The sequence below is a fragment of the Penicillium chrysogenum genome, assembly GCF_028827035.1.
Source record: "Penicillium chrysogenum strain IBT 35668 chromosome Unknown utg000005l_segment0_segment0, whole genome shotgun sequence".
Taxonomy (NCBI): domain Eukaryota; kingdom Fungi; phylum Ascomycota; class Eurotiomycetes; order Eurotiales; family Aspergillaceae; genus Penicillium; species Penicillium chrysogenum.
Window position 1 is genome coordinate 399,488 of NW_026622753.1, and position 21,368 is coordinate 420,855.

At 50.3% G+C, this 21,368-nt stretch overlaps 12 protein-coding genes across 12 annotated transcripts; 4 read left to right on the forward strand and 8 right to left on the reverse strand.

Annotated features, from left to right (window-relative positions):
* Window positions 1-12: 12 nt before the first annotated feature.
* N7489_008534 (uncharacterized protein) lies at window positions 13-324 on the reverse strand (the record flags this gene model as incomplete). The annotated part of the gene is made up of 2 exons (XM_056714284.1): window positions 13-231; window positions 292-324. 2 exons carry the CDS (start codon window positions 322-324, stop codon window positions 13-15), a joined length of 252 nt encoding a protein of 83 aa, XP_056561906.1.
* A 745-nt stretch (window positions 325-1,069) lies between these two features.
* Window positions 1,070-1,766, reverse strand: N7489_008535 (uncharacterized protein; the record flags this gene model as incomplete). The annotated part of the gene is made up of 2 exons (XM_056714285.1): window positions 1,070-1,351; window positions 1,416-1,766. 2 exons carry the CDS (start codon window positions 1,764-1,766, stop codon window positions 1,070-1,072), a joined length of 633 nt encoding a protein of 210 aa, XP_056561907.1.
* Window positions 1,767-3,670: 1,904 nt separating this feature from the next.
* N7489_008536 (ribose phosphate diphosphokinase subunit PRS5) lies at window positions 3,671-5,088 on the reverse strand (the record flags this gene model as incomplete). Its single annotated transcript, XM_056714286.1, has 3 exons — window positions 3,671-3,727; window positions 3,780-4,103; window positions 4,156-5,088. 3 exons carry the CDS (start codon window positions 5,086-5,088, stop codon window positions 3,671-3,673), a joined length of 1,314 nt encoding a protein of 437 aa, XP_056561908.1.
* Window positions 5,089-5,436: 348 nt separating this feature from the next.
* Window positions 5,437-5,979, reverse strand: N7489_008537 (uncharacterized protein; the record flags this gene model as incomplete). Its single annotated transcript, XM_056714287.1, has 1 exon — window positions 5,437-5,979. One exon carries the CDS (start codon window positions 5,977-5,979, stop codon window positions 5,437-5,439), a length of 543 nt encoding a protein of 180 aa, XP_056561909.1.
* A 748-nt stretch (window positions 5,980-6,727) lies between these two features.
* N7489_008538 (ubiquitin-like protein HUB1) lies at window positions 6,728-7,414 on the reverse strand (the record flags this gene model as incomplete). The annotated part of the gene is made up of 3 exons (XM_056714288.1): window positions 6,728-6,749; window positions 6,805-6,943; window positions 7,012-7,414. The coding sequence occupies 3 exons, from the start codon at window positions 7,412-7,414 to the stop codon at window positions 6,728-6,730; spliced, it is 564 nt and encodes a 187-aa protein (XP_056561910.1).
* A 264-nt stretch (window positions 7,415-7,678) lies between these two features.
* Window positions 7,679-8,400, forward strand: N7489_008539 (PIG-H family GPI synthesis protein; the record flags this gene model as incomplete). The annotated part of the gene is made up of 3 exons (XM_056714289.1): window positions 7,679-8,012; window positions 8,071-8,273; window positions 8,323-8,400. 3 exons carry the CDS (start codon window positions 7,679-7,681, stop codon window positions 8,398-8,400), a joined length of 615 nt encoding a protein of 204 aa, XP_056561911.1.
* An 85-nt stretch (window positions 8,401-8,485) lies between these two features.
* N7489_008540 (pseudouridine synthase DEG1) lies at window positions 8,486-10,333 on the reverse strand (the record flags this gene model as incomplete). Its single annotated transcript, XM_056714290.1, has 1 exon — window positions 8,486-10,333. One exon carries the CDS (start codon window positions 10,331-10,333, stop codon window positions 8,486-8,488), a length of 1,848 nt encoding a protein of 615 aa, XP_056561912.1.
* Window positions 10,334-10,982: 649 nt separating this feature from the next.
* On the forward strand, window positions 10,983-11,821 carry N7489_008541 (uncharacterized protein; the record flags this gene model as incomplete). The annotated part of the gene is made up of 4 exons (XM_056714291.1): window positions 10,983-11,074; window positions 11,173-11,413; window positions 11,480-11,599; window positions 11,657-11,821. 4 exons carry the CDS (start codon window positions 10,983-10,985, stop codon window positions 11,819-11,821), a joined length of 618 nt encoding a protein of 205 aa, XP_056561913.1.
* Window positions 11,822-12,555: 734 nt separating this feature from the next.
* Window positions 12,556-13,777, reverse strand: rps0 (40S ribosomal uS2 domain-containing protein; the record flags this gene model as incomplete). The annotated part of the gene is made up of 2 exons (XM_056714292.1): window positions 12,556-13,344; window positions 13,413-13,777. Coding segments are annotated over 2 exons (1,107 nt in total), but the record flags the coding sequence as incomplete, so codon positions are not given.
* A 176-nt stretch (window positions 13,778-13,953) lies between these two features.
* N7489_008543 (mitochondrial 37S ribosomal protein uS15m) lies at window positions 13,954-14,922 on the forward strand (the record flags this gene model as incomplete). The annotated part of the gene is made up of 2 exons (XM_056714293.1): window positions 13,954-13,999; window positions 14,066-14,922. The coding sequence occupies 2 exons, from the start codon at window positions 13,954-13,956 to the stop codon at window positions 14,920-14,922; spliced, it is 903 nt and encodes a 300-aa protein (XP_056561915.1).
* A 1,279-nt stretch (window positions 14,923-16,201) lies between these two features.
* N7489_008544 (uncharacterized protein) lies at window positions 16,202-18,451 on the forward strand (the record flags this gene model as incomplete). The annotated part of the gene is made up of 3 exons (XM_056714294.1): window positions 16,202-16,438; window positions 16,492-17,356; window positions 17,415-18,451. The coding sequence occupies 3 exons, from the start codon at window positions 16,202-16,204 to the stop codon at window positions 18,449-18,451; spliced, it is 2,139 nt and encodes a 712-aa protein (XP_056561916.1).
* Window positions 18,452-19,075: 624 nt separating this feature from the next.
* Window positions 19,076-21,095, reverse strand: spb4 (ATP-dependent RNA helicase SPB4; the record flags this gene model as incomplete). Its single annotated transcript, XM_056714295.1, has 3 exons — window positions 20,800-21,095; window positions 20,237-20,743; window positions 19,076-20,177 (listed from the first exon to the last, which is right to left on the reverse strand). Exons 1-3 carry the CDS (start codon window positions 21,075-21,077, stop codon window positions 19,076-19,078), a joined length of 1,887 nt encoding a protein of 628 aa, XP_056561917.1. The 5' UTR covers window positions 21,078-21,095.
* Between the last annotated feature and the right edge of the window lie 273 nt (window positions 21,096-21,368).

The window sequence follows — 21,368 nt, forward strand, 5'->3', positions numbered from 1 at the left end:
CCTGGTTCTCTATCATATCCAGTATTTAGCTGAAGAAAGATCCACGTCGCTAGATGGCTGACACGTATCTCGAGCTGGACGACCGCTAAAGCCGAGAGCTGCCTCCAGGCTGCAGTCAACCTTCAAGCTCCAAAGCAGGGTGCATTGATCATTGCTCTTGCCAAATGTCTTTTTGCGCAGAAGAGACTTGGAGAGGTAGAGGAAACGCTCCGCTGCGTGTTCCAATGCCGACTGAAGCTCATGAAGATGGACAACTTACGCCTGGCAATTGTCCGAGCTAAGCTATCTCACGTTCAGTCCCAATTTGGGGAGGCCTTCCGCCATTGGACAGAAGCGATGAGTAACCTTCGGCGATTCAACTTAGCCAACGGACGCACAACACGCATAATCCTCCTCTCCGAGTGCGACGTTTTACATCGACAAGGGCTCTCTGATCTTGGGCGACGGACCCGGGATCAACTAGATACTCTTGAAGAATGTGCTGACGTGGGTGGAGCGTTGTACTGGATTTCTGGCCTGCGTCATTGGCTGGGCTATTTGGAACAATGTAATTGATCGTTATCAAGTGACACTCCTGCATGAAGCTCAACCTACGGTCTGTGAGCCAGTATGAGGCCACTGATGCCGTCGGCTGCCTTGCGCAAGTCTCCAAGCCGTCACGGAGTCGAAGGTTCATTTTGCCATGCTATAGGAGGTCACAGTTTTAGCCGAGTCTTATGCCGGAGAATGCGCGTGTGAGCGTCGACAGCACGTTGTGTAACGTGAAGATCGTCTGATAATGGTTTATATCCCTACCTAGGTAAATTGCTCAGCCGCCTTCTACTCCGGAAACAGATTCAAATGCAGAAATCTTAGTGAAATTTGCTAGTAAGTTGATTGGACGAGGTGAGAAAGTATGATGGAGATACGAGGTATGACGAAGGTAGAGTGAATATTAATGGTATAGGAATCTCTCACTAAAATGGAAAGGTCTGAATTGACAATCTGTGCGGATGAAACGAAACTATGACTTTGAATCTCAAATTGCAATAGAAACACTTCTCCGTACTTAACTATAGATTAAGAATGCTCAAAGCTTTGCCGTATTAGAATCAGCCTTTTGCGCCTGCTTTTCCTCCCATGCCTTGAGGGCACGACGCGACTCCGCTGCACGCTCTGTCAAAGAAGCATGCAGGGACTGGTACACACCACCTTCCTCTGCGAGATTGACAAGTCGTTGTTCTTTATGGTGGAAAAACACAATCCAGGTCTGAAACTCGGAAACCAGTACGTTCTGAGTCACAGACCATATACAATAAACGACTTGAATCCTGTCCGCGTGTACATCCAAAATGCGGACACCGGTGATGAGCTTCCGTCGATACATTGTTAGATTCGCCCAGCTCTTATCACGTTTAAAGGAAGAAAAGACTAACCAGGTCAGGATACTTGACAACCCGTTTGATTTTCATCAAGCATTGATTCGTCATAGGACCGATTCCACGACCCGACATGAACCTCGGGAACTCATCTTTGAGATGACCTTCGAACGACTCAAGCAGACGAATGAAGGAAATGCCAACGTAGTTCATATGAGCCTGGGCCTTGACATGTCCGAACGGGTCCTGGTCATCAGCCCAGGAGACTGGATTCTCGCTCAGGGACTTATATTCAATTCCCTGTTCTAACATTGCGAGAATTGTTGCTTCCCGGAGTGACTCGTAAGGTCCATTCCGGTCCGGGTGCCGATAGGAAGAGGCGTCTAAAGGAGAGAAAGTCGGTGCCATGACGATACGCGAAGGCTGGGAGTTTGAGAGAAGGACGATTAGGACTTAGTTCAAGGGTAATGCGCGGGTGTCGCTTTATATAACCGCCAAATGCTATGGTGGTCATTCTCTGCTTCTCTTTCTCATGACGTTTCAAAGTTATAGGCCTGGGATAAATGAAGAAAGGTCCTTGCCGATCTATGAAACTGAAGAATGAAAAGAGTTCGACGATCTATGAAAATGACGAGTTCCGAACGAAAGAGTCGCGTTGTTGTAAGTATATCGAGAGATATCACCTATCTCTTTGAAGATCTGCATGTCAATCAAAATAAAGAGCACCTCAAATGAATTGGTGTGTTGCACAGTGGAATTTCTGTAAATATGACAGTTTCTGGGAATGATCGTAGGAACACGAAAGTATCCGAAAGGCGCCAAGTCCTTGTCTGCATAGTGTCAAACTATGCCAAGATGTAATAGTCCCTTTTAGGAAGATATGTCTTGCTCTTGCCTATCTGGTTGGAATGGATCCTATTGGTCTTGTGGTTGACACAGTGGAGATGTCCATGTGGCGGACATGGAATCTACTTGATTGATGGCAAGGAAAGAATCTAGTATCGGGCTAAACCTCTGTACCCAGATATACCGCCCTATATACCTCCGTTTTAAACATGCTGTCATAAAAATGTATAATCGTCGTCGACGACTCCTCGTGGTCTTCTTAGGTAGTCTTGTTAGTGTAGGTAGTCTTTTATGCATCTTTCTAGTGGTCTTTCTGGTGGTGTTTTTGGTTATTAGGCCCCTAATAGAGGGGACTTTATAATGAATAAACGTTCGCTTCATAAGAAAATTCTAGGGATTGCTAACAAAGATATTTGGCTACACCCGATATAGGTGGAACTCTAAACAATCTTAAGGTTCACCGAGGTAAAGATTTATTATATCATCAATTAGCCGAGGCTGGCAATAGTCACGCGGTGTAAACGAAAAAGCCGGTGGCATGGCCATGCTGAAATCTATTCAAGTCACAGATGACGTGGATGTGAATGCTGATTAGGGCTCTGCACTCAAGCTGCGATGTCATTTGCTTGATCCATTTCTTTGGGCACGAGGTAAAAACAAAGACTGAGAGGCTCCACGTCCTCTTCGGTATATCTTTAGACCAACGGGAAAGGGGCCATTGACATCCTGCTCAAATTCCACCAATCGCTTAGTAGTGTTGATGTGCATGTTTCAATAATAGTCGTCGCGGCTCATAGACATGGTATAGGGCCAAGGAACCATTGGTTAGTTTCTTCTTTTTCCGACCAATATCTGACACGACTCGGAACATCAACTCTGGTAGCGATGTCCCTGTTGGCTTCCCAAATGTTTCGTAGAAGAGACTGGGTGACTGCACTCTTCGGCTGTTTAGGGGTCCATGGTATCATGGACTCTGTGCAATAGGTGAGTATGAAATGAAACGGGAAAGGATCTGAGTGTCAGACAATAAATATCTGGCGTAGCATGCAAGGATTAAGAATCGCGATCAATCAAGCGCAGACCGACATGCACGAGCTTCAATATTGGAAAGTATTACGTCTCCATGAAGTACGCATCAGCCACATTGATAGTCTAGTCCAAGACCGGCGATTACATGCATGTTGAAAAAGAAATTCCCAATTTCGATTCAACATTCATTGCTCATATGTGCAGATGGCAAAGGGTCTGGCAGAGATAGATAGTATGACAGGAAAATTGAAAAAAAGAAATGCCAGCCAAAGCCAGATGAGAGCAACAGAAAAAAGAAATACCAGAAGAAATCCAGCGTCCCAAATCTACTGTGGATCTATGGGAAAGGGAATTGAGGTTCAAATGTTGAGGGTGTCGTAGAGCAAACATGGAAATTTTAGGATATCGGAGAAAATGAAAGAGATTTTAGGCACCGATCAATCGTACTGGAAAAGAACGCTGATGCTTTCACCGTGGTGCACACGACGGATGGCCTGGGTATAAGTCAGTATATTATACGGAATGAACCGGACGTATGGGACTCACCTCGCCGAAAACGTGGCCGACTTCCAAGACCTCCAGCTTTGGGCATCGGCGCAAGTGGTCAACTTGATCCACACTGTTGGTCACAACAACCTTGTCAAGGGCACTGGCGTTGATGCGCTCGATAGCGTCGCCACTCAGGATTCCATGAGTGATAAGGGCATATACCTTAGATGCACCTTCCCTCTTGAGCAACTTGGCAGCACGAGTAATGGTATTGGAGGTGTCCGCCAGATCATCAATCAGAATGGCTATCCGATCACGGACATCGCCAACCAACATCATGGTGGCATTCTGGCGGTCAGTGATTTTGGTGGGGCGGCGCTCCTACGAACTTGTTAAAGGATTATAGGGTAATTTAAGCACTCGATAAGCCTACCTTGTGGATCAGAGCAAACTCTATGCCCATTTGGTCAGCAATTGCCGTAGCACGCTTGGCACCTCCGGCATCGGGGCTGACAACGACAGCCTGCTTGTAATTAGGGATGTTGCGCTGAATGTAGCTCTTCAGAAGAGGTCGGCCGTAAAGATTGTCGACCGGAATATCAAAGTAACCCTGGTACTGCGGGTCGTGCAAATCCATGGTGATGATGTGATCGGCGCCGGCGCAGGTAAGCAGGTCTGCAACCAGGGTGCCGGCCTGTGCAACCCACTGTTTGTAACCAGGACGCGGCTGGAAGGAATTGATCTTGGAGGTGTTGCTCGCTGCATCGTCGGTGCCGTTGGTGCCGTTGGTGCCATTGGTGACGGACTTGAGGGAATCCGTTGTATCACTGCGGGGCAGACCGTTGCCCCGCCGCTTCACAGGACTGCCAGTGCTCTCCTCGATCTGGGCCTTGGCAAGGCCCTTCTGGAGGCTTTCAATCCCATTCATTCCATTCATCAAGCCCAGGCCTTCGGTTTTTCCGCCAAGAGCCGGGGTCGAAGGGGTGCTCTCGAATGTGTAGCCATTTCCAGGTTTACCTCCCACAGATGCCTTGACGAGAGGAGCGCCGGCCTTGTCATAAGGGATATCACTCTGGCGAGAGTAAGGGAAAAGAGGGAGGACAGCGGTGACTCGCCGGGCCGAGGCAGTCTTGCAGGCGGAAATGGTGATGAGAAGCTCTAGCAGGTGGTCGTTGACTTTACCGCCGCCGGATTGAATAATGTAGACATCCTTTTCACGGACGGACTCTTGGATTTCAACTCGAGTCTCACCCACTGCGAATTTTGAGAGCAGGACCTCAGCAGGCGGTATGCCGAGAACAGCGCAAATACTCTGAGTCAACTGAGGGTGGGAGTTTCCTCCAATGACGACAAGATTGCGGACCATAGCGTTATTGTTTGTGACGTGTGGATTGTGAGTAGGAAGGAGAAGGGCGCTCGATCTAAGGAAAATCGGGTTTGGAGAGATTGGGTCGAGGGGGAGGGAAATCCGGGGGCGATCTCGGTAAGCAGTCAAGGGAGTCAAGAGGTAGTAAAAAGAAAAAGGGAGAAAAAAAAATTACTGAAGATAAAAGCGAAGATAAAAGTAAGGAATTCTTTGAATTGAGGAGAGATTCTACCTCATGGCGGAGGAGGAATCCAAACTTCGAGGGTCAAAGGCAAAAAGAAAAAAAAATTCCCCGCCGATAGATGCGGTCCGGAGAAAGCCCAGGGCGGTCAAACACCCCATTACCCATTACTGTTCCCAGTCTCGCCAGATGTACTTGGCAAGATCGTCCAGAGCTTGTGGGGTCAGGATAAAATCGGTCTCTCCAGCCATTCTAGCCCTTAACATAACATCAGAAATGTCGATACTAAGATAGCCACTAATCCGAGGGGAGTCTTGCCGGGGATTGCGGGCGATTTCGATCCATTGGTCGGGCGATGGGCCATTCGGGCTCCTTACCCAACGCTCGACAAGTATCTTCCGGCCAGTTACAGAGAGGGAGATTGCAATTCGGACGCCGCTTCCTGGCTCATTGAGCCAGAAATTGATTGCTTCCCTAAGCCTCGTACGGGGTTGAGATGGTGCCACTTCCAGAACTATCGCTGGCCACTTCCGTGAGCGGCCTGCCGGCAAATCGTACGGCGTCCAAGCGAAATCGGCCACCTTCGTTTTGGTCGAACCGCGGACAGATTTTGATGTTGAAATCGTGATATGCGCGCCAGATTGACGGAGCCAATCACGGACGATCATAGAAAATTCTGATGCTGCTGTGCCGTGGGCTGTGGACGGCATTTTTATTAGAGATGAGAGAGAAACATGATCGTAGGATTTCCACGATAGCATTAGTAGTTTATCTCCCGAATTTTCAAAACATTCAAGGAAGGAACGTTCGTCGATATCTATAATAAAATAAGGGTTATACCCAGGTGTACCTTGCTCACGTTCCATTCTCTCGGACTCTTGTTCGAAAACCCCAACACATTCATGATACCCCTCACATCTGTATCTCCGTGTACTTGGAGAAATACAATCTTGAGACGACTTCATTTCGCTAAAGAGGCGGAAACTCCTGAACAGCCTTGATCGAAGAGTTGAGCGGTTTGTCCGAAGGATTTATAGGTGGACTGCCACTAAGCGGGTAATATGACCGTAAGGCACTAGGTAGTTAAGAGGAAATTGATACCTTAGGTTGTGATTGGTGCCTCAGGTGGTAAATGACCCGTATCGGGCAAAGCGCATGTCGTGACCGAGGGGCCCCCGCAGAAAACGGCCGAATTGCTTCTCGACAAGAACGCAGTAAATGGTCACATGTGCAGGTTTACTGCTTCAGATTTTCCATTCGTTCTCATCCATATACATGGCTCTGCTCAAATCTTCAGTCGCTTTGGAAAACTCAAAAAAAAAAAAAAAAAAAAAGAGAAACATATTCATGCGTGACTCCTATGCTCCGGTCCCCGAGATAGTATGTACTAAGAAAAAGAAAAACATAAAAGACCTTGGCATAACTTTCCCACCGAGTGCAGTCTGCTCCAGGAATCCGTCATTCGCCCGTTCCAACCTCCCTATAATAGAGTTAGTATCACAGTCTTGGTATACAAAAGCGGATTTGAGGCTCACAAGTCAAGTTGAACTCCATTGCTCACTCCATAATCCTCCAGTGTAAGTTGATCTTTAAAAGGACGTTCGCCCTGGCGTTTCAGAAGGATTTCGTGGGGTTCGCGGCCGATCCGAGCTGCCACCTGGGCCTTGAAGAGCTCTGTAGAGTACATTAGCACATTCGTGTAGGTCAACAGTAAAAAAAAAAAAAAAAAACGTAAGACATACTGATCGGATCTGAGGCAAGACAAGGAATCGCGGCTTTAGTTCCCAGGCGATCATTGACATGGACCACAATCATGGGTTCTGAAGACTGCGGAGCGGCCGGCTTCTTCTCCTTCTTTTCTTTCTTCGGTTTCTTTTCCTGGTCTTCGCGCGGCGCATCTCGATCGTCACGTTGTCGGCCCCGATCGCGGTCATCCCTCGGCCTATCTCCATATCGATCGCCCTCTCGGTCGCGTCGTGGTGACCGTGGTCGGTCTCGGTATCCTCGTTCTAATCTGCGATCATCTCCGCGGGAATCGTCGGTGCGGCTCTTGTCCTTCCACCGAAATCCTCCGGTCTTTCTGGGGCGCTCTCTATCAGCATTTTCTCTCAGGCGCGGAGACCTGCTTCGTGATCGGTCACCCATGACTGTGGAATGGAGGAAAGATGATGTTGCGTGGGTGCCTGACAAGCCCAGATGTAATCTAAACGAAGCTGGGAGGCACGTGACCATATGCAGCTGCCAGTGGAGTAAGCTAGTCCGAGATTGGATTAGCGTGTTTATTCACATCGAGAGCTCTCCTGTAAAGTACATTTGACACTTTTGACCTACCTGTTGGATGCGCTGGCTGCAATGCACATTATCACTTGATTCTGGCTCTGTTCCTTTCTCATCTGGCTCATACACAAAATGCCAGGCCGACTAGAAGTTCAGCGTCCCTCTCCGACGACCGTCTCCTTCACGGTATCGAATGCGCCCCAGCGGTCGAGTTCCCCCGCCAAAATCTTATTCGGTCTCCAAGTATTGCTGCGTACGGTTTTATTTTTCTGTGTGATTGGTGTGGGCATTGCGCGCGTCCGAAATTTCTTCTTCCAAGAAGATGGAAGGGTGATAAGCTGGCCAGCTGTGTGGTCGAGCCCCCTCGGATCCAAACTGTGTCGCTTGGTGGACTCATACAACCCGCTGGTAATTGCTGTAATTGGTGCATTGGTGATATACGGTGTTTTCAGAAGAGGTTATATCGGTAAGTTGAGAAGGAAGAGTTGGCTTTGAAAATCCGTGCATGGCTGACCGTTCGACAGAGGAATCACTCCTGGTTATTCGAGGCTTCGGAATCCAGACCTCGACATCGTCCTCGACGTATCTTTCTACTGCCTCGACGAGGTTCATTCCTACCACACAAATCCAAGACATTGTGATTCACGAAGCCTTCAAGGGATTCGAAGTCCGCTTCTACTTGGCGGTCATTGTCGAAGGCGAGCCCGATGCCCTGGTGGTCTTCCCGGTATGTGGTATACTCAGCGTTATGTATCCAAAGCTAATCTTGTGACTAGCATATGCTGCCCAAGCGAGAGATCTTAGAGCAGGTTTGGAGGGGTTCTCGGCGGTGTCTTTACGATGCAAAGTCATGATACACCCACAGCCCCGCCTCAACAAATGTTTGTTTGTGCAAAAGTCTATCTTGCATGCTCTATCAGCAAGTATATAAAACAAGATTCATTCCAGCGCCGCCCTTGCAGCCTCGCCCTTTGCTAGCCTTCGCTGCTTTGTGATAAGTCCTTTGGCATTTTGAACTTCCACGGGCTGCATTTTGGGCTTCTCGTGGACAGGGACATATTTCCCTCCAACAGAAGTATCGTTTCCACCAGACCAGACTTTGGCACCTCTGCTTGATTTCTTGGCATATCCCACGTTTTGCCATTGGTTGTCAATGTCTTCCGCTTTCTGGTTTCCCTGAGTGACAGTCAAGTCTAGCAGAGCACCCGCTAGCATCTCATCTATCTTGCGCTTTCTCCAGACGGCCCACAAACTTTCAACAGTGCCTCGCATCCCGAATTTGCTGTCACCCTTTGCGCTTCCCTTGCCGTTTGCAGGGCTGTCACCAGCATAGATCCAGTTCAAGGAATCCGCGCGACTGCCAGACTCTACATCTGGGAAAATGCAGTCCCAAAGGACCAACGGAGCATCATCCGCCATCGCATAGGTCGGCTTTCGCGGGTTCTTGGCAACATCAAGCAGTTCAGGGACGATTGATGGAGACTCGAGTCCCTGTCCGACTAGGAACAGAATTGCAACCATGTGGCGCACCTGGTGCCACAAGAAGGCAGAACCGTGAAGGTTGAACGAATAGACTTGAGGGATACTTTGAGAAACTGTGTCGGGAGTTGCCAAATCCGGTTCGGGCATACTATCCTCTTTGGCCTGGAACCCAGGTTGTCCAACATAGCCCACGGGACTGACCTTGGGATTGACAGCTTCGATACTAGAGTGATGGATAATGCGTTCAAAGTTATCAATCTGCTTGTTGGTGTCCAACTTGCAGAAATTCCGGAAATCATGCGAACCCTCGAAATGCTTAGCTGCCTCGCGCATAGCCTCAATGTCGAGCCAACCCTCCCGGAACTCAGCACGCGGGCCATTGCCATTCTGTGCACGGTTCTGGAATCCAATGGACCCAGGAGTCGGAGAGAACGCGGGGTTGGTGAAGAAGTACTTGTACCGACGCTCACGGCAGGAGAAGCGGGCATCGAAACCAGGCGGCGGATTAGGACACCACGCCAGAACCCTGATATCTTCCGGAAGCACCCTGTTTAGAACATTGATATAATTCATCTCATCGGCTACATCATCCCACTCCTTTTCAGTAGTTCCCGGGTCAACGTTCATTCCATCCTCGCCCTCAGCGGGGGGTTTGGGAATGGGCCGTTGACTGCGGACCCGCAGTCCAATAACCTGCCCAAAAGCGCTCACACCCTTATCCGTACGGCCTGCTTTAGAGTATTCGCATCCATCCCAGTAAAGGTGGTAGGGGCGCATGGGGACGCGCTCCGCTCTATCGGACGGTTCAAGATCAGAGGTGGTCTCGGGAGAGATGAGCCGTGTACGCCGCAATGCCTTCCACAGAACCTCTTCAACAGTAGGAAGAGGTGTAGTATTGCCATTTGTATGTTCGAGCCCATTGTATGCCTGTCCCAGATATGCGAACTTAAGCGCGATGAACCGCGTCGAGTATTTGGAGGGGTCAAAGCTGCGATCAAGTTTTGGAGGTTTCGCGGCTTTGATAACCCGCGTAGGTGCGGGCACGGGGGTAGAGTCGCTATCGAGAGGGGAGTGCGGCCGCTTCTTCGAAGTATTGAAGGTCTCCGGGAGAGGGATCGCAGGCTCCGGGACGTCGGTGGAGATGGGCGCAGCAGAAGAGAGGGCTGTCTGCGGCTCATCGGTCGACGCTGTGAACTCTGTTGTCTGAGAGTGGAGCTGGCGCTCTAACTCTGTAATGCGCGCGATCAGGCTGGAGGTACTCCAGGCCGAGTAGTCGGGCTGGTCTTTGATGTTGGTGTCCGCCATGGTCTGGGGTGAGGGAGTGCGAGATTGGCACAAGTACCGGGTTTGTCTGAGGACTCGTTGTAGGTTGCAACTCAGTGGAAAGAGCCTCGCGGGTGGTTTCCACATACCACGTCAAGCGACTGAGGCTGAGATTGGATTGGTGTGGACGTTCAGGCGGGGGGGATCGAAATTGAAAAAGTTCCCCGGAGGCGCGTATTTTTGGTATTGAGCTCCTGTATTAGGGTATAATTATGTACACACTCTTTGTGGCCACACTTTCATGTATTTAATGTATATCACAGTACTAAGACTGTATTAGGAGGATCTAACTGCAAATAAGTTACTATGGGGGCTTGTTTTTATAGCGAGATGCGCAATATAGAATTTTAGTAGGTCTAGATGACATGGTGTTAGGACTGTAGAAAGAATATATAAATCAACAACCACGTTGGATTCGCCAAGCATCGAACCTTATCATCCAAAGTTCATCGCCTCTCTAACCTAAAACACACCTACTGTTCCCTGAAATGCAAGATTAATCATATAGACTGCTCTGCACTCGCAGCGGAGACAAGCTTTTGCAATATATTCGTTAATTGACCGGCTGAAGGGTGCAAGTTGGTCATTACCTGGACGGTTGCGCGTAAATCGAGCCAACAGCCATTTCAGCATGGCCGAGGCAGATTCTCACCCAGACAATAACAAATCAGTCTCTTTACTTCTAGTCGGAGATGCAGGATGTGGGAAATCAACATTCTTAGCGTGAGTACCTGCCCGGTTGTCCGGCGACCTGCGGCCTTGGGCCCAGTCCCCAGGGCTATATACATAGCGTTGCATGGGGACATGCTAATATGATTTAGTCGCCTGAAGAGTGGAAGACAGTCCCCATTGGGGTCATCTAATACTGTACCAAGTACCCTTGGACTATTACGAGATGGTGATCAGCCTTTCATTTACGACATCCGGTTCTCAAAAAAGACATTCACCCTAGAACTTTACGACACATCCAACCCGAATCAGCATTGGACAACTCTTCAGCCCGACGTGGTTGTTTTAGCCTTTGATATCTCCAATCGAGAGACACTCGTTGGACTAAAAGAGGTGAGTGTCAAATACATATTCGGAGTAATTGGAAATTGGTGCTGACAATCAATGCTTATTCCTCAGTGGCGAAATGACATTACTCGTTATTTCCAGTACGGCCACGGCGAGCGCCTTCCAGTGATGATGCTAGGTCTGAAAAGGGACCTGCGGAGAGAAGGCGAGGGAATTATCTATCCACAAGAGGTGCGTGACTACGAGGCGGAGTTTCATGCGTTTAAATTGGCTAACTGTGTTGTCTAGGCCTATCGTATCGCGCAGGAACTTCGTTGCGATAGATACGCCGAATGCTCGGCTGTCACAGGAGAGCTGCTCGCAGAGACGTTTGAGGATCTTGCTAGATTGGCGGCAATGACGACGACTGAGAAAGGTGGCCAGAGTGAGGGCACTTCTTGTGTTATTCTTTGATTATTCGTTGTCATATTCTAGTTTTCACACCCAGACATGTATCAACCAGTCATGTTAATGCCCAAGATACGTACCTCATAGAATATAGTAGCCTAGTTAATAGGAAAGGGACCCCTGAAGACAGAATAACATATCAACGGAACTCTTTGACGTTGGATGGAGGGCATTGTGTGCTCTGGCAGGCGCACGTATATTATGACACGATCAAGTCTACAGCCAACATACACACTACAAAACCTACTGGATATGATACCAAGCACAACCTTTTCAGATTACTAGAATACACACAGGGAGAAACCAAGGTAACGATTAAGTCCACCTTGTGAATTGACAGCACAGGGCTTTCCCCCAGAAGCTTCGTAAATAAAAGCAACTGGATCTCTTTCCCTCATAAGCGCCAGTCAATGATTGGCATGGCAATTCCTCCCCGATGCGAAAACACGGAAATAAAAAAAAGGGCTGGTAAAATGAGACCACTGAGGCAAAAGATTGAAAGGTTCCCGGTGAAAGCTCGTTTTCTTCTGCTGTTTTTTCAGTTTCTTTTGGTTTTTGGAGAATTGCACACAGAGACTAGGATAGACATGTCAAGGGAATTTGCGGGAGATTGTAATCCATTGCTGCGAATGGAGTAGATGGTGTATAGGAGAAAACAAGAGCATTTCTTCGATTCCCGTGCCCCGAGGGATTCAGAAAATCGTCACAATCATCCCGGATCGCCAAAATTTTTTATCGTGATCAAACTTCCCCCTCTCAACGACTATCCTCGTCACCGCGAAGCAATTTACCACTTGGCCTCACCAGCGGCGGGCTGAGCCTCAGCCCACTCGGTGGTAGGGGCAGCGGAGCTGGCAGCCCAGTCGGCACCCTCAGCATCCCAGCTGGTGGCAGCAGCAGCACCGGTGGCAGCGGAGGCAGCAGCGAAGGCAGTGCCGGGGTTACCAGCGCCGGGGGCGGAGGCATCCCAGTTCTCACCAGCGAAGCCGGACTCGACGGCACCAGCGCCAATCTCCTCAGCACCGGCGACCTTGGACTCATCAGCGATCTCCTTGTTCTCCTCGGCCTCGGGGTCGCGGTAGAAGTAGAGATCGACAACGGTGTCCCACTCGGTCTCGCGGGTAGCGAGGGTACCGCGGAGACGGAGGACCTCACGGGCAAGCATCCACCAGACGAGACCGATGGCGTGACGACCCTTGTTGTTGGTGGGGATGGCAACATCGACGAAGTCGGTGGGGGAGTCAGTGTCGCAAAGGGCAATGACGGGGATGTTGACATAAGAGGCCTCCTTGATGGCCTGGGCATCAGTGCGAGGGTCGGTCACGATGATGAGACGGGGCTCCTTGAAAGAGCGGGTGATGTAGTTGGTGAAGTTACCGGGGGTGAAACGACCGGCAATGGCGGTGGCACCGGTGTGGGAGGCGAACTTCAGGACAGCACGCTGACCGTAGGGACGAGCGGAGATGACACAGACATCGGCGGGGTTGTCAATGGCGGCGATGATACGGGCGGCCAGGACGATCTTCTCCCTATTTCAATCAAACGTATATATTAGACGCTATGCTACAGTCAGAAGTCGTTCCGTTTTCGCGCATACCAGGTCTTGCCAATGTTCAGGACGTTGACACCGTCGGCGCGGAGCTTCCAGAGGTAAGGCTCCATGTGCACCTGAAGGTTCTTGGAACCAAGGTGGCACTGAGCGGCAAGGAGCATCTCAATGTCCTGCGCGGTAGGGTTGAAAACCGGGGGAGCTGGGAAGGGGCCATGTTGGGCGATTGATAGATTGATGAGTTGGAGGATCAATCGTCTGGCTCTTGTCGTGGTGATGGAGGGAAAAAGATCAAAGCCAAGCCGCAGAATTGTTGCACTCTCACGATTCGGGAGAATTTCGCTTGCGTGCGCTAGGGCTAGGGCTCCAGGGCAGGGGAGTTGGTTATGTAATACCGATTCTTCGGGGCCAAGGTTCCAAGGTTCCAAGGCTCTTAATTCACGTGACTATAGATGCCTGGGGCAGCCAAGGATTCTGACTAGGATTAGCGTAATTTGACCTCCGGCCGCAAGATTTCCCGACGAGAGGTCGACGGAAAAGAGAAGTTGATTGTTACAGTAGAGCCATCGACTCGCCAGCTACGCACACCATGCCTCCGCGCATCTCAGTTCAGTCCTCCCTGAAGGCCTTGACAGGTATGGTGGTCGAAACCAGTCTTGTCAAATGTCCAATTACGTGGGTGCTAACCAAGGCTCCTTTAGGATCAACCTACGGATATAGCCCATTGTCCAATTCGATCAACACTTCTGTCAGAGCCGCTTCCAGCAAGGTTCAAGCTCGGAGGAAACATGACCCATTCTTGATGGCCCAGGCGCGCCAGCGCAAGGCAGCGAATGTCTCCCGCCAGAAAGTTCTTGCGGAAGAACGGGAATCCTCGCTGGGGGACCCTGTCAAGAGCCAGCCGACACCATTTATTCAAGAGATGACAGCCATCCAGACCAACTCGCATATCCCATCATCTTTGTCCGAGGATCTCAACTACTACTTGAAGTCGAATGAGCTGGATGCCGCCCTCGACTTCTCCAAGGATTTGACCGCACCGCTTACGAATCCCGATCGGAACACAGCCGATCCCCAAGCTGAGAAGGAGGAAATGGACCTGCATAAGCAAGAGCATAAGAATGCCCAAGAAGCAATCAACCGGATTGTGAACCTGAACAATGGCAACACCAAGGACCGCGTGCGACTCAACATTGCAAAGTGCATCGAGACATTCGGGCGACACTATACAGACTCAGTTCTTCCACCAAAGCCTTCGGCTGTCGCCCATGGATCTGCCCCTATTCATCCGGAAACCGCTCCGCGCGTTGGACCCGATACCGGCTCTGCGGAGGTGCAAGCCGCGATCTTGACCGTGAAAATCATGAACCTCTCCCGCCACCTCGAGACCGCCAACAAGGACAAGCACAACAAGCGTAACCTGCAACTACTAGTCCACAAGCGCCAGAAGCTGCTGCAATATGTCCGCAAGAAGGAACGGGGAGGTCCCCGGTGGCAGAACCTGATGGGGACATTGGGATTGTCTGACGCTGCGTGGAAGGGAGAGATTGCCATATGAAGGGCATTGATTTAATAAGAGATCTTCTGTATCTCTACACCATTCTCTTCTTTTGTGATAGGCTGGGCTTTTAAAAAGGCATCGGCGTGTTACCTTGTATCATCTATCTAGGAGCTAGCGAGGGGGTACTTGTTGGTCTATGTCTCAATTTCCATGTTTCATCTGCAGAGCATCTGTACAAATAGCATTGTTTCTTTTCTCACATTTGTTGTTAGTTGAAATAATTTGACGTAGCCAAATTTCTGTAGAGGATAGGTTCTGGAATTTGGCACCGCTATGATTTTCGGGTGGGATGGCAATCTCTCAACCAAGTCTTGGCTACAGACGTGGACTTCAAATGTATAAAAGCTTTGATCGCTAGATTGTGGTGATCGTACGGAGTGGGAGAATACCTAGGTAGGCTATTTTAGGCCCAAATCTAATTGAAATGTAATAGATCAGCCAGAGAGATCCAAGGGCTACCTAGGCACATATATAGATACAAACCGCTTGGCAGAGTCGATCACAGAGACTCTTGAGATATCCAAAGACAATTGCCTTGGACTGTAACGTGATGGGTGATGAGGAGGAGAAGAGGAGAAGAGGAGTGATATAAGAGGAGGAGTGAAAAAGACTACCTATCTATGGATAGATAGAGTATGCGGGGGGAGGGTTAGGTCCGATCCGATCTAAATAAAACGAGTTAAAATAGAAAGAGCAGAGGCTATATACTATATGATATCCTAAAATAATCTAATTTTAAATCGTTTTAAAGGAATAATATATGATATAAGAGGATAGTGATAATAATTGGAACAATAGTCATAGGTCTCCCTTGCGACCTAGAGACCTGTCTCTTATAGATGAGATAATAGGGTTATATATACCACACCGCCCTAAATATTCTGCCGGGTCGCGCCTGCCGATTTTGAAAAAGAGTTATATGGTTTGGCCGAAAACCAACCTTAGAAGCTCCTTCCCTTTTACTTATTTGGTCGCGTCGAGCAACGGGTTTGTTTACATTTCGCCTTTTCCTCTTCTTCCCTCTTCTTCCCTCTTCTTCTTCTCTTCTCCTCCTCATCACCCATCACGTTCTAATCCAAAGCAATTGTCTTTGGATAACTCAAGAGTCTCTGTGATCGACTCTACCAAACACTTTGTATCTACATATGTGCCTAGGTAGTCCTTGGATATCTCTGACTGACCCATTGCATTGTAGTAAGATTTCACTCACTTGCTCCTCACCACAACAACAACCTCGCCACCCACCTTCTCTCCTCATCTTGCGCGTTTCGCCAAGATGAGACTGCGGTCGAACCACGTTCTTCCGCCAATTTCGGAGTACGTCCCACGCCGCCGTCGCAGAACACGGAGTGCGTCAGCACAGGCTGGGACGGAGTCCGCAACAGAAAGTGCGCCCGAGATTGCGCAAGAGACTGTGCCAGAGAGCCAGTCCGCATCAGATGTTGCCGAGCAGTCTGCCGCAGAGAGGCCCGCACCAAGGCGGAAGCCAGCCAAGAGAGCCGGCCGGAAGAAGGTCAGTTTAGAAACCAGCCGTCACCATTGTTCATAACTAACTCATGTTTCTAGAAGGCCGCGGCAAAGGGCAAGAAGGCCGCTGCTCCCACCGCGGAGCCCGAAGCCGAGCCCCAGGAAGACCCCGTTACGCTCATTCCATCAGTGGAGCAACCTGACGCCCGTACGTTGCCCCCCAAGTTGCCCCCCAAGCCCAAGGATCCCCCGCGCACGTTCAGAGGACGCCTCATGACCGCCTTTCGATGGGGCAGTGCCCGCGACCTCCTGCGAAGAGAGCAAGATCCTGAGCCAACTCCCTCCCCTCCGCAAACACCTGTGACGCACTATGCCTGGCCACCCGGAATAACATACAGCAAGCGTCGCCGAATCCCCTGGTCACTTCCCTGGACCCCACCACCTCCCTGGAGAAACTGGCCTCGCAGACTTGCCATCTTTAATACCCCGGATGAATCCGTGCTGACCCCCGCGGAAGAACCAACTAGGAAACGGAACCGATCGTCCGAAGACGACGAGGACCCTTCGTCGAAACGTCACAAGCTTACACTTCAAACACCACCCGGCTTCGAAAACCGTCCTCGTGGTAGTTCTCGCAGGACGTATGCGGAACGCGCGCGGCGACGCGAAGCGGAAAGGAATGGACGAATCGATCGCACCATTTACCGTTTCCCCCAGCTTTTGGCTCAGCAGGGAGAAGACGCGAGGTCTGGCAATTCGACCGCTCTGGCCTCAGATGCAAGCGAAGAGCCCGCGTCCCGTGGTAATCGTATTGTTCCGTTCTCTTCATCGCCTTCCGCACTTCCACAAGATCAGAACCAGAACCAGAACCAGAACCGGCTTGGTTGGCGAGAATGGATATTCAACTCAGTGACTGGTCTTTGGGGACGAGGCAATGTGCCTCAAACTGCACAGGTCCCACAAGGTAGGTGCTATTATATCATCATGGTATGTATGTTTAGTGGCTAACATGGTGATTCTAGTGGCCGAGCCTCAACGTCCAATTGGAAATGAACCTTCATCCTCCGTCGCGACACCGTCCTCAGCTCCCCCTTCCTCTGCTGTGTTACCAAGAAACCTCGAATCTCCCACTCCGCGCCCGCGCGTTGCAGAGCCGCAAACCTCAAACTCGCGTCTGACAGCCAGCGCACGCGCTCCCCAAGCCGGGAAAAGAAAGAAATACTCCTATGACTTGGATCCACAGGGTTTCGACCCAGAACTGCTCGCCCGCATGCGTGCCAGGAAGTCGAACCCTGCAGCCCTCCAACCACCTCCAACTTCACCACAGCAGCCTGATACTCTCCCCGAGAACGAATCGAAGAAGCGCAAGCGAGAGCCGTCGCCTGATGTTATTCCACACCCTCCAGGATGTAGTTATGGGTTTGACCCGCAATACTTCATCTACGATATCGACGACGAGGACTTGACCGCAGGAGAGCAGGCAGGCCAAGATACCACGCCCAAACGAGCTACAGTCTGCGGTGCATCGGAAAAGGAGCATGCCTCCAAGCGTGCCCGCCAAGATATTACGCCAAAACGAGCTACTGGCAGCATTGCAGCGGAAGAGGAGCCTATTCCCAAGCATGCGATCCCCGACAATACCCACCTGCACAACTTGAACCACCAGGGCCCGTCAAAGCTTATGGATGATTCCAGCGAAGAACTTCGAAAGGCCCGTCAGCTTGCTGAGCAGTACAAGCCGAAGACCCCCAGTCGTCTTCGAGCGGCCCTTCGATTCGAAAGTAGTTGGAGCTCGTATGTTGACGAGGAAGCTGACCAGGATGCTGTGCGTCGCCGCAAGATGAGAAAGACATCAATGGCCACGGCATGCCCTACCGGCGATCTGACCGAGATCCTCTGGCCAGAGGAAGAAACTTGGATTGACCGCTTTGACTGGCACGACCGCAACCTTGCCAAGTATCAGAAAGTGTTTTCTCCCTACGCGTACGGCGGAGATAGGGACTATTTTGATATCAAGCATGAGGATTTCATGGACAGGCTTGCTGCTCGGCGTGCTTGATTCAAAAACAGAAAAAAGAAGACAAACTCACTGGCCATGGCATGCCCTACCGGGCGGCCCTGGCCAGAGACTGAATCTTGAATTGGACGACATGATCAGAGATACCCGAATGTCGCATTGATGAGATTTTCATGAGCAAGCTTGCTGAACGGCGTGCTGCTCAGTGAGAAAAAGAAAAAAGAAAAAAAAGAAAAAGAAAAAGGCCATTTGCAAGAACCCTTGGGATACCTTGGCCCGCCTTTTAGGCTGGGGCCAGGGATGCACCGCCTTGGGTCTCCGAGGAACCAGGCTGGGGCCAGGGAAAGCCTAGAGTACAGGCTTTCCCTGGACCGCCTCCTCGGATTGACCCGGCGTGAGCACCGGGGTCTGCTATTTTGTGTTTTTGTTTTTGTTTTGTGCTTTTGGTTTTTGTTTTTTTTTGTGTTTTTTGTGTTTTTGTGTTTTCTTTTTGTTGCTATTTAGCGGCATTGTCAGGAGTATTAGCGTTGATATGTAGTATTTGAATGGAATGCTTAGCTTCCAACGCAGGTCAACAGACTGTAAAGATGCGGCTCGTAGAGTAGAGGAGAACCAGAGAATTGAACACATGGTATCAATATAGATATCTACTATGCTATTTTCCACCTAGTCAAAGCCCTGGAACTCGCCGCCATTTGCTTCCTCTGCCTTGGTAGTTTGGTTCAACAACCGCTGCTGCTCGTTCTTAGCACGAATCTCCTCCAGCATGCGCTCCGTTTCAATAGCCTTCTGCTTCTGATCTTCTGGCAATTGCTCCCATCTCTCCTTCTCCTTCCGCGCCTTCTTGAACTCCTTCTTCTTCAACTTCTTATCCCGTTCTTCGGTCTTCTGACTCCAAGCCACACTCTCCGTAGCACGGCGCTTGTTAGATCCCTGCTCAGTGCCTTGTCCATTAGCAGCCTCCGCCATAGCCTCTTTGCGGCGCTTTTCTTGCTGCTTGTCCTTGTACGCATAGTTGGACCAGTCAAGTTGAATGCCTAACGTCCGATCTCCTTCAAACGAGCGCGCTTCAGGCATCTTCGGCAGCTTGAGTAGTCCCCATGCCTTGCCGAGAGCTTCCCAATCCAGATCTGTAACTCGGAAGATACTGCTTGCTTGGTGCTTGCTGTAGCTGCGCAGCCAGCTGACGAATGCCTTCTGACCCTTGTCATGCATGGCGCGGTCTTTCAACACGGCTTTGCGGACTTTGTCTGTCGCGGCTGTGGCCTGTTCGTCGGTGAATTCGGGTAGGTGGTATGGCGCGACGGGGGTTTTGCGGATTTCCAGGAACGATACGTAGTCCTCCTCGCGGCCTGGGTGGATGAGGACGATACTGAGACCTCGACGGCCGGCACGACCGGCACGACCGCATCTGTGAATGAAGGTTTTGGGGTCGGAGGGTGGGTCGATCTGGACTACTAGATCGACGGAGGGGATGTCTAGACCGCGAGCGGCGACATCGGTGGTGAGGAGGATGGAGGGGGTTGTGGAGGTGGTGAAGCGGTTGAAGTTCTTTTGGCGGACGTTGGCTTGGTGTTTCCCGTGGAGTGGGACAAGCACGAATTCGTCTCCTAGGATTATGGGTAGTATTGTGGCGAGATAGTCGACACTGGAGCATGTCGACACGAAGAAAATGGTTTTTTGGGGTGTGGGCTGGACCGTGGAGAGGATGTGCTTCAGGATGGCATATTTGTGAAGCGGGGGTGTCGTCAAATAGGTCATTTGCAGACTATTCAGCGGTTAGATTGGTCTTGTTTTGAGCTTGGAACATGAGATGGGAAGACATACCTCGCCGGAGTGCGCTTTTCTTCGACGCCAGATCCTCCTTTTACCTTCACAGCAATTTTGACGGGATTTCGTAGTCCAAGCCGGACGATCTGATCAACTGCTTCACTGATACTGGCACTGAACAATCCTGTTCGTCGCTGCTTAGGCAGCCGGTTCAGGATCTTCTGTAGATCGTCCTTGAACCCAAGATCCAGAAGTCTGTCCGCCTCGTCCAGGACAAGCATTTCAAAAGATGCCTGGGGGCAGTGGACGTGAGGGGACGAAAGTAACTCCAACAATCTTCCGGGTGTAGAAACCAATACATTGGGCGAATTTTTGAGGAATAATTTCAGATCTTCCGCCGGAGATGTCCCGCCACCTAGAAGAAGTTGTGGGACGACCTTCAATGTCGATGAAGAGGTTTTCGGACGAGGAGCACCATCTTCGGCGGGTTTGATGGCTGCGGCTGACGCAGGGTGGAATTCCAATAGCGAGAGAAGAACTTGGTGAATTTGGGAGGCCAATTCTCTGATATATCAATATTAGCAACGGACTTTGCAGACCTGGATTTGCGCATTACCCACCTTGTCGGCGAAATGACAATGGCTCCAACATGATGCTTCTTGAGGGGCTGATCAAGGCGAAGAAGCTTTTCCACAATTGGAATCAAGAAAGACAATGTCTTTCCACTTCCAGTGACAGCTTCCACCACCACATCTTTATGTTGCATAAACAGAGGAATGGCCGAGGCCTGGACTGGAGTCATGCGCGTGAAGCCCATTGAGGCCACAGCGTCGAGGGACCATTCTGACAGCGGGGGTGTGAGAGTATCCCACGCTCTTGAAGATGACTTGGGAGGCATTTATTAATTTCGACAGACACCGAGTCGTCAAGTCGCTTCACGAGTCGTCGTCGCAAAGAAGAAAAAAAATATCCGTTATCGATTAGATAGCAGGCACGTGACTGCGGCTGTGGGCGGAAACCGAGATCGTGATCTGCTTTTTCCCTCGACTTAGTCTTGTTTCATTTACTTTTCTTCTGTTTAATATAACAGGTACTTGGTGATCGCATCATGTGCTGGGTTTCTGCCTTGTGTTTCCAGCTTATTCGCCCATAATTAACGATAAGGCACCATCACGTGCTCCCAAACCGC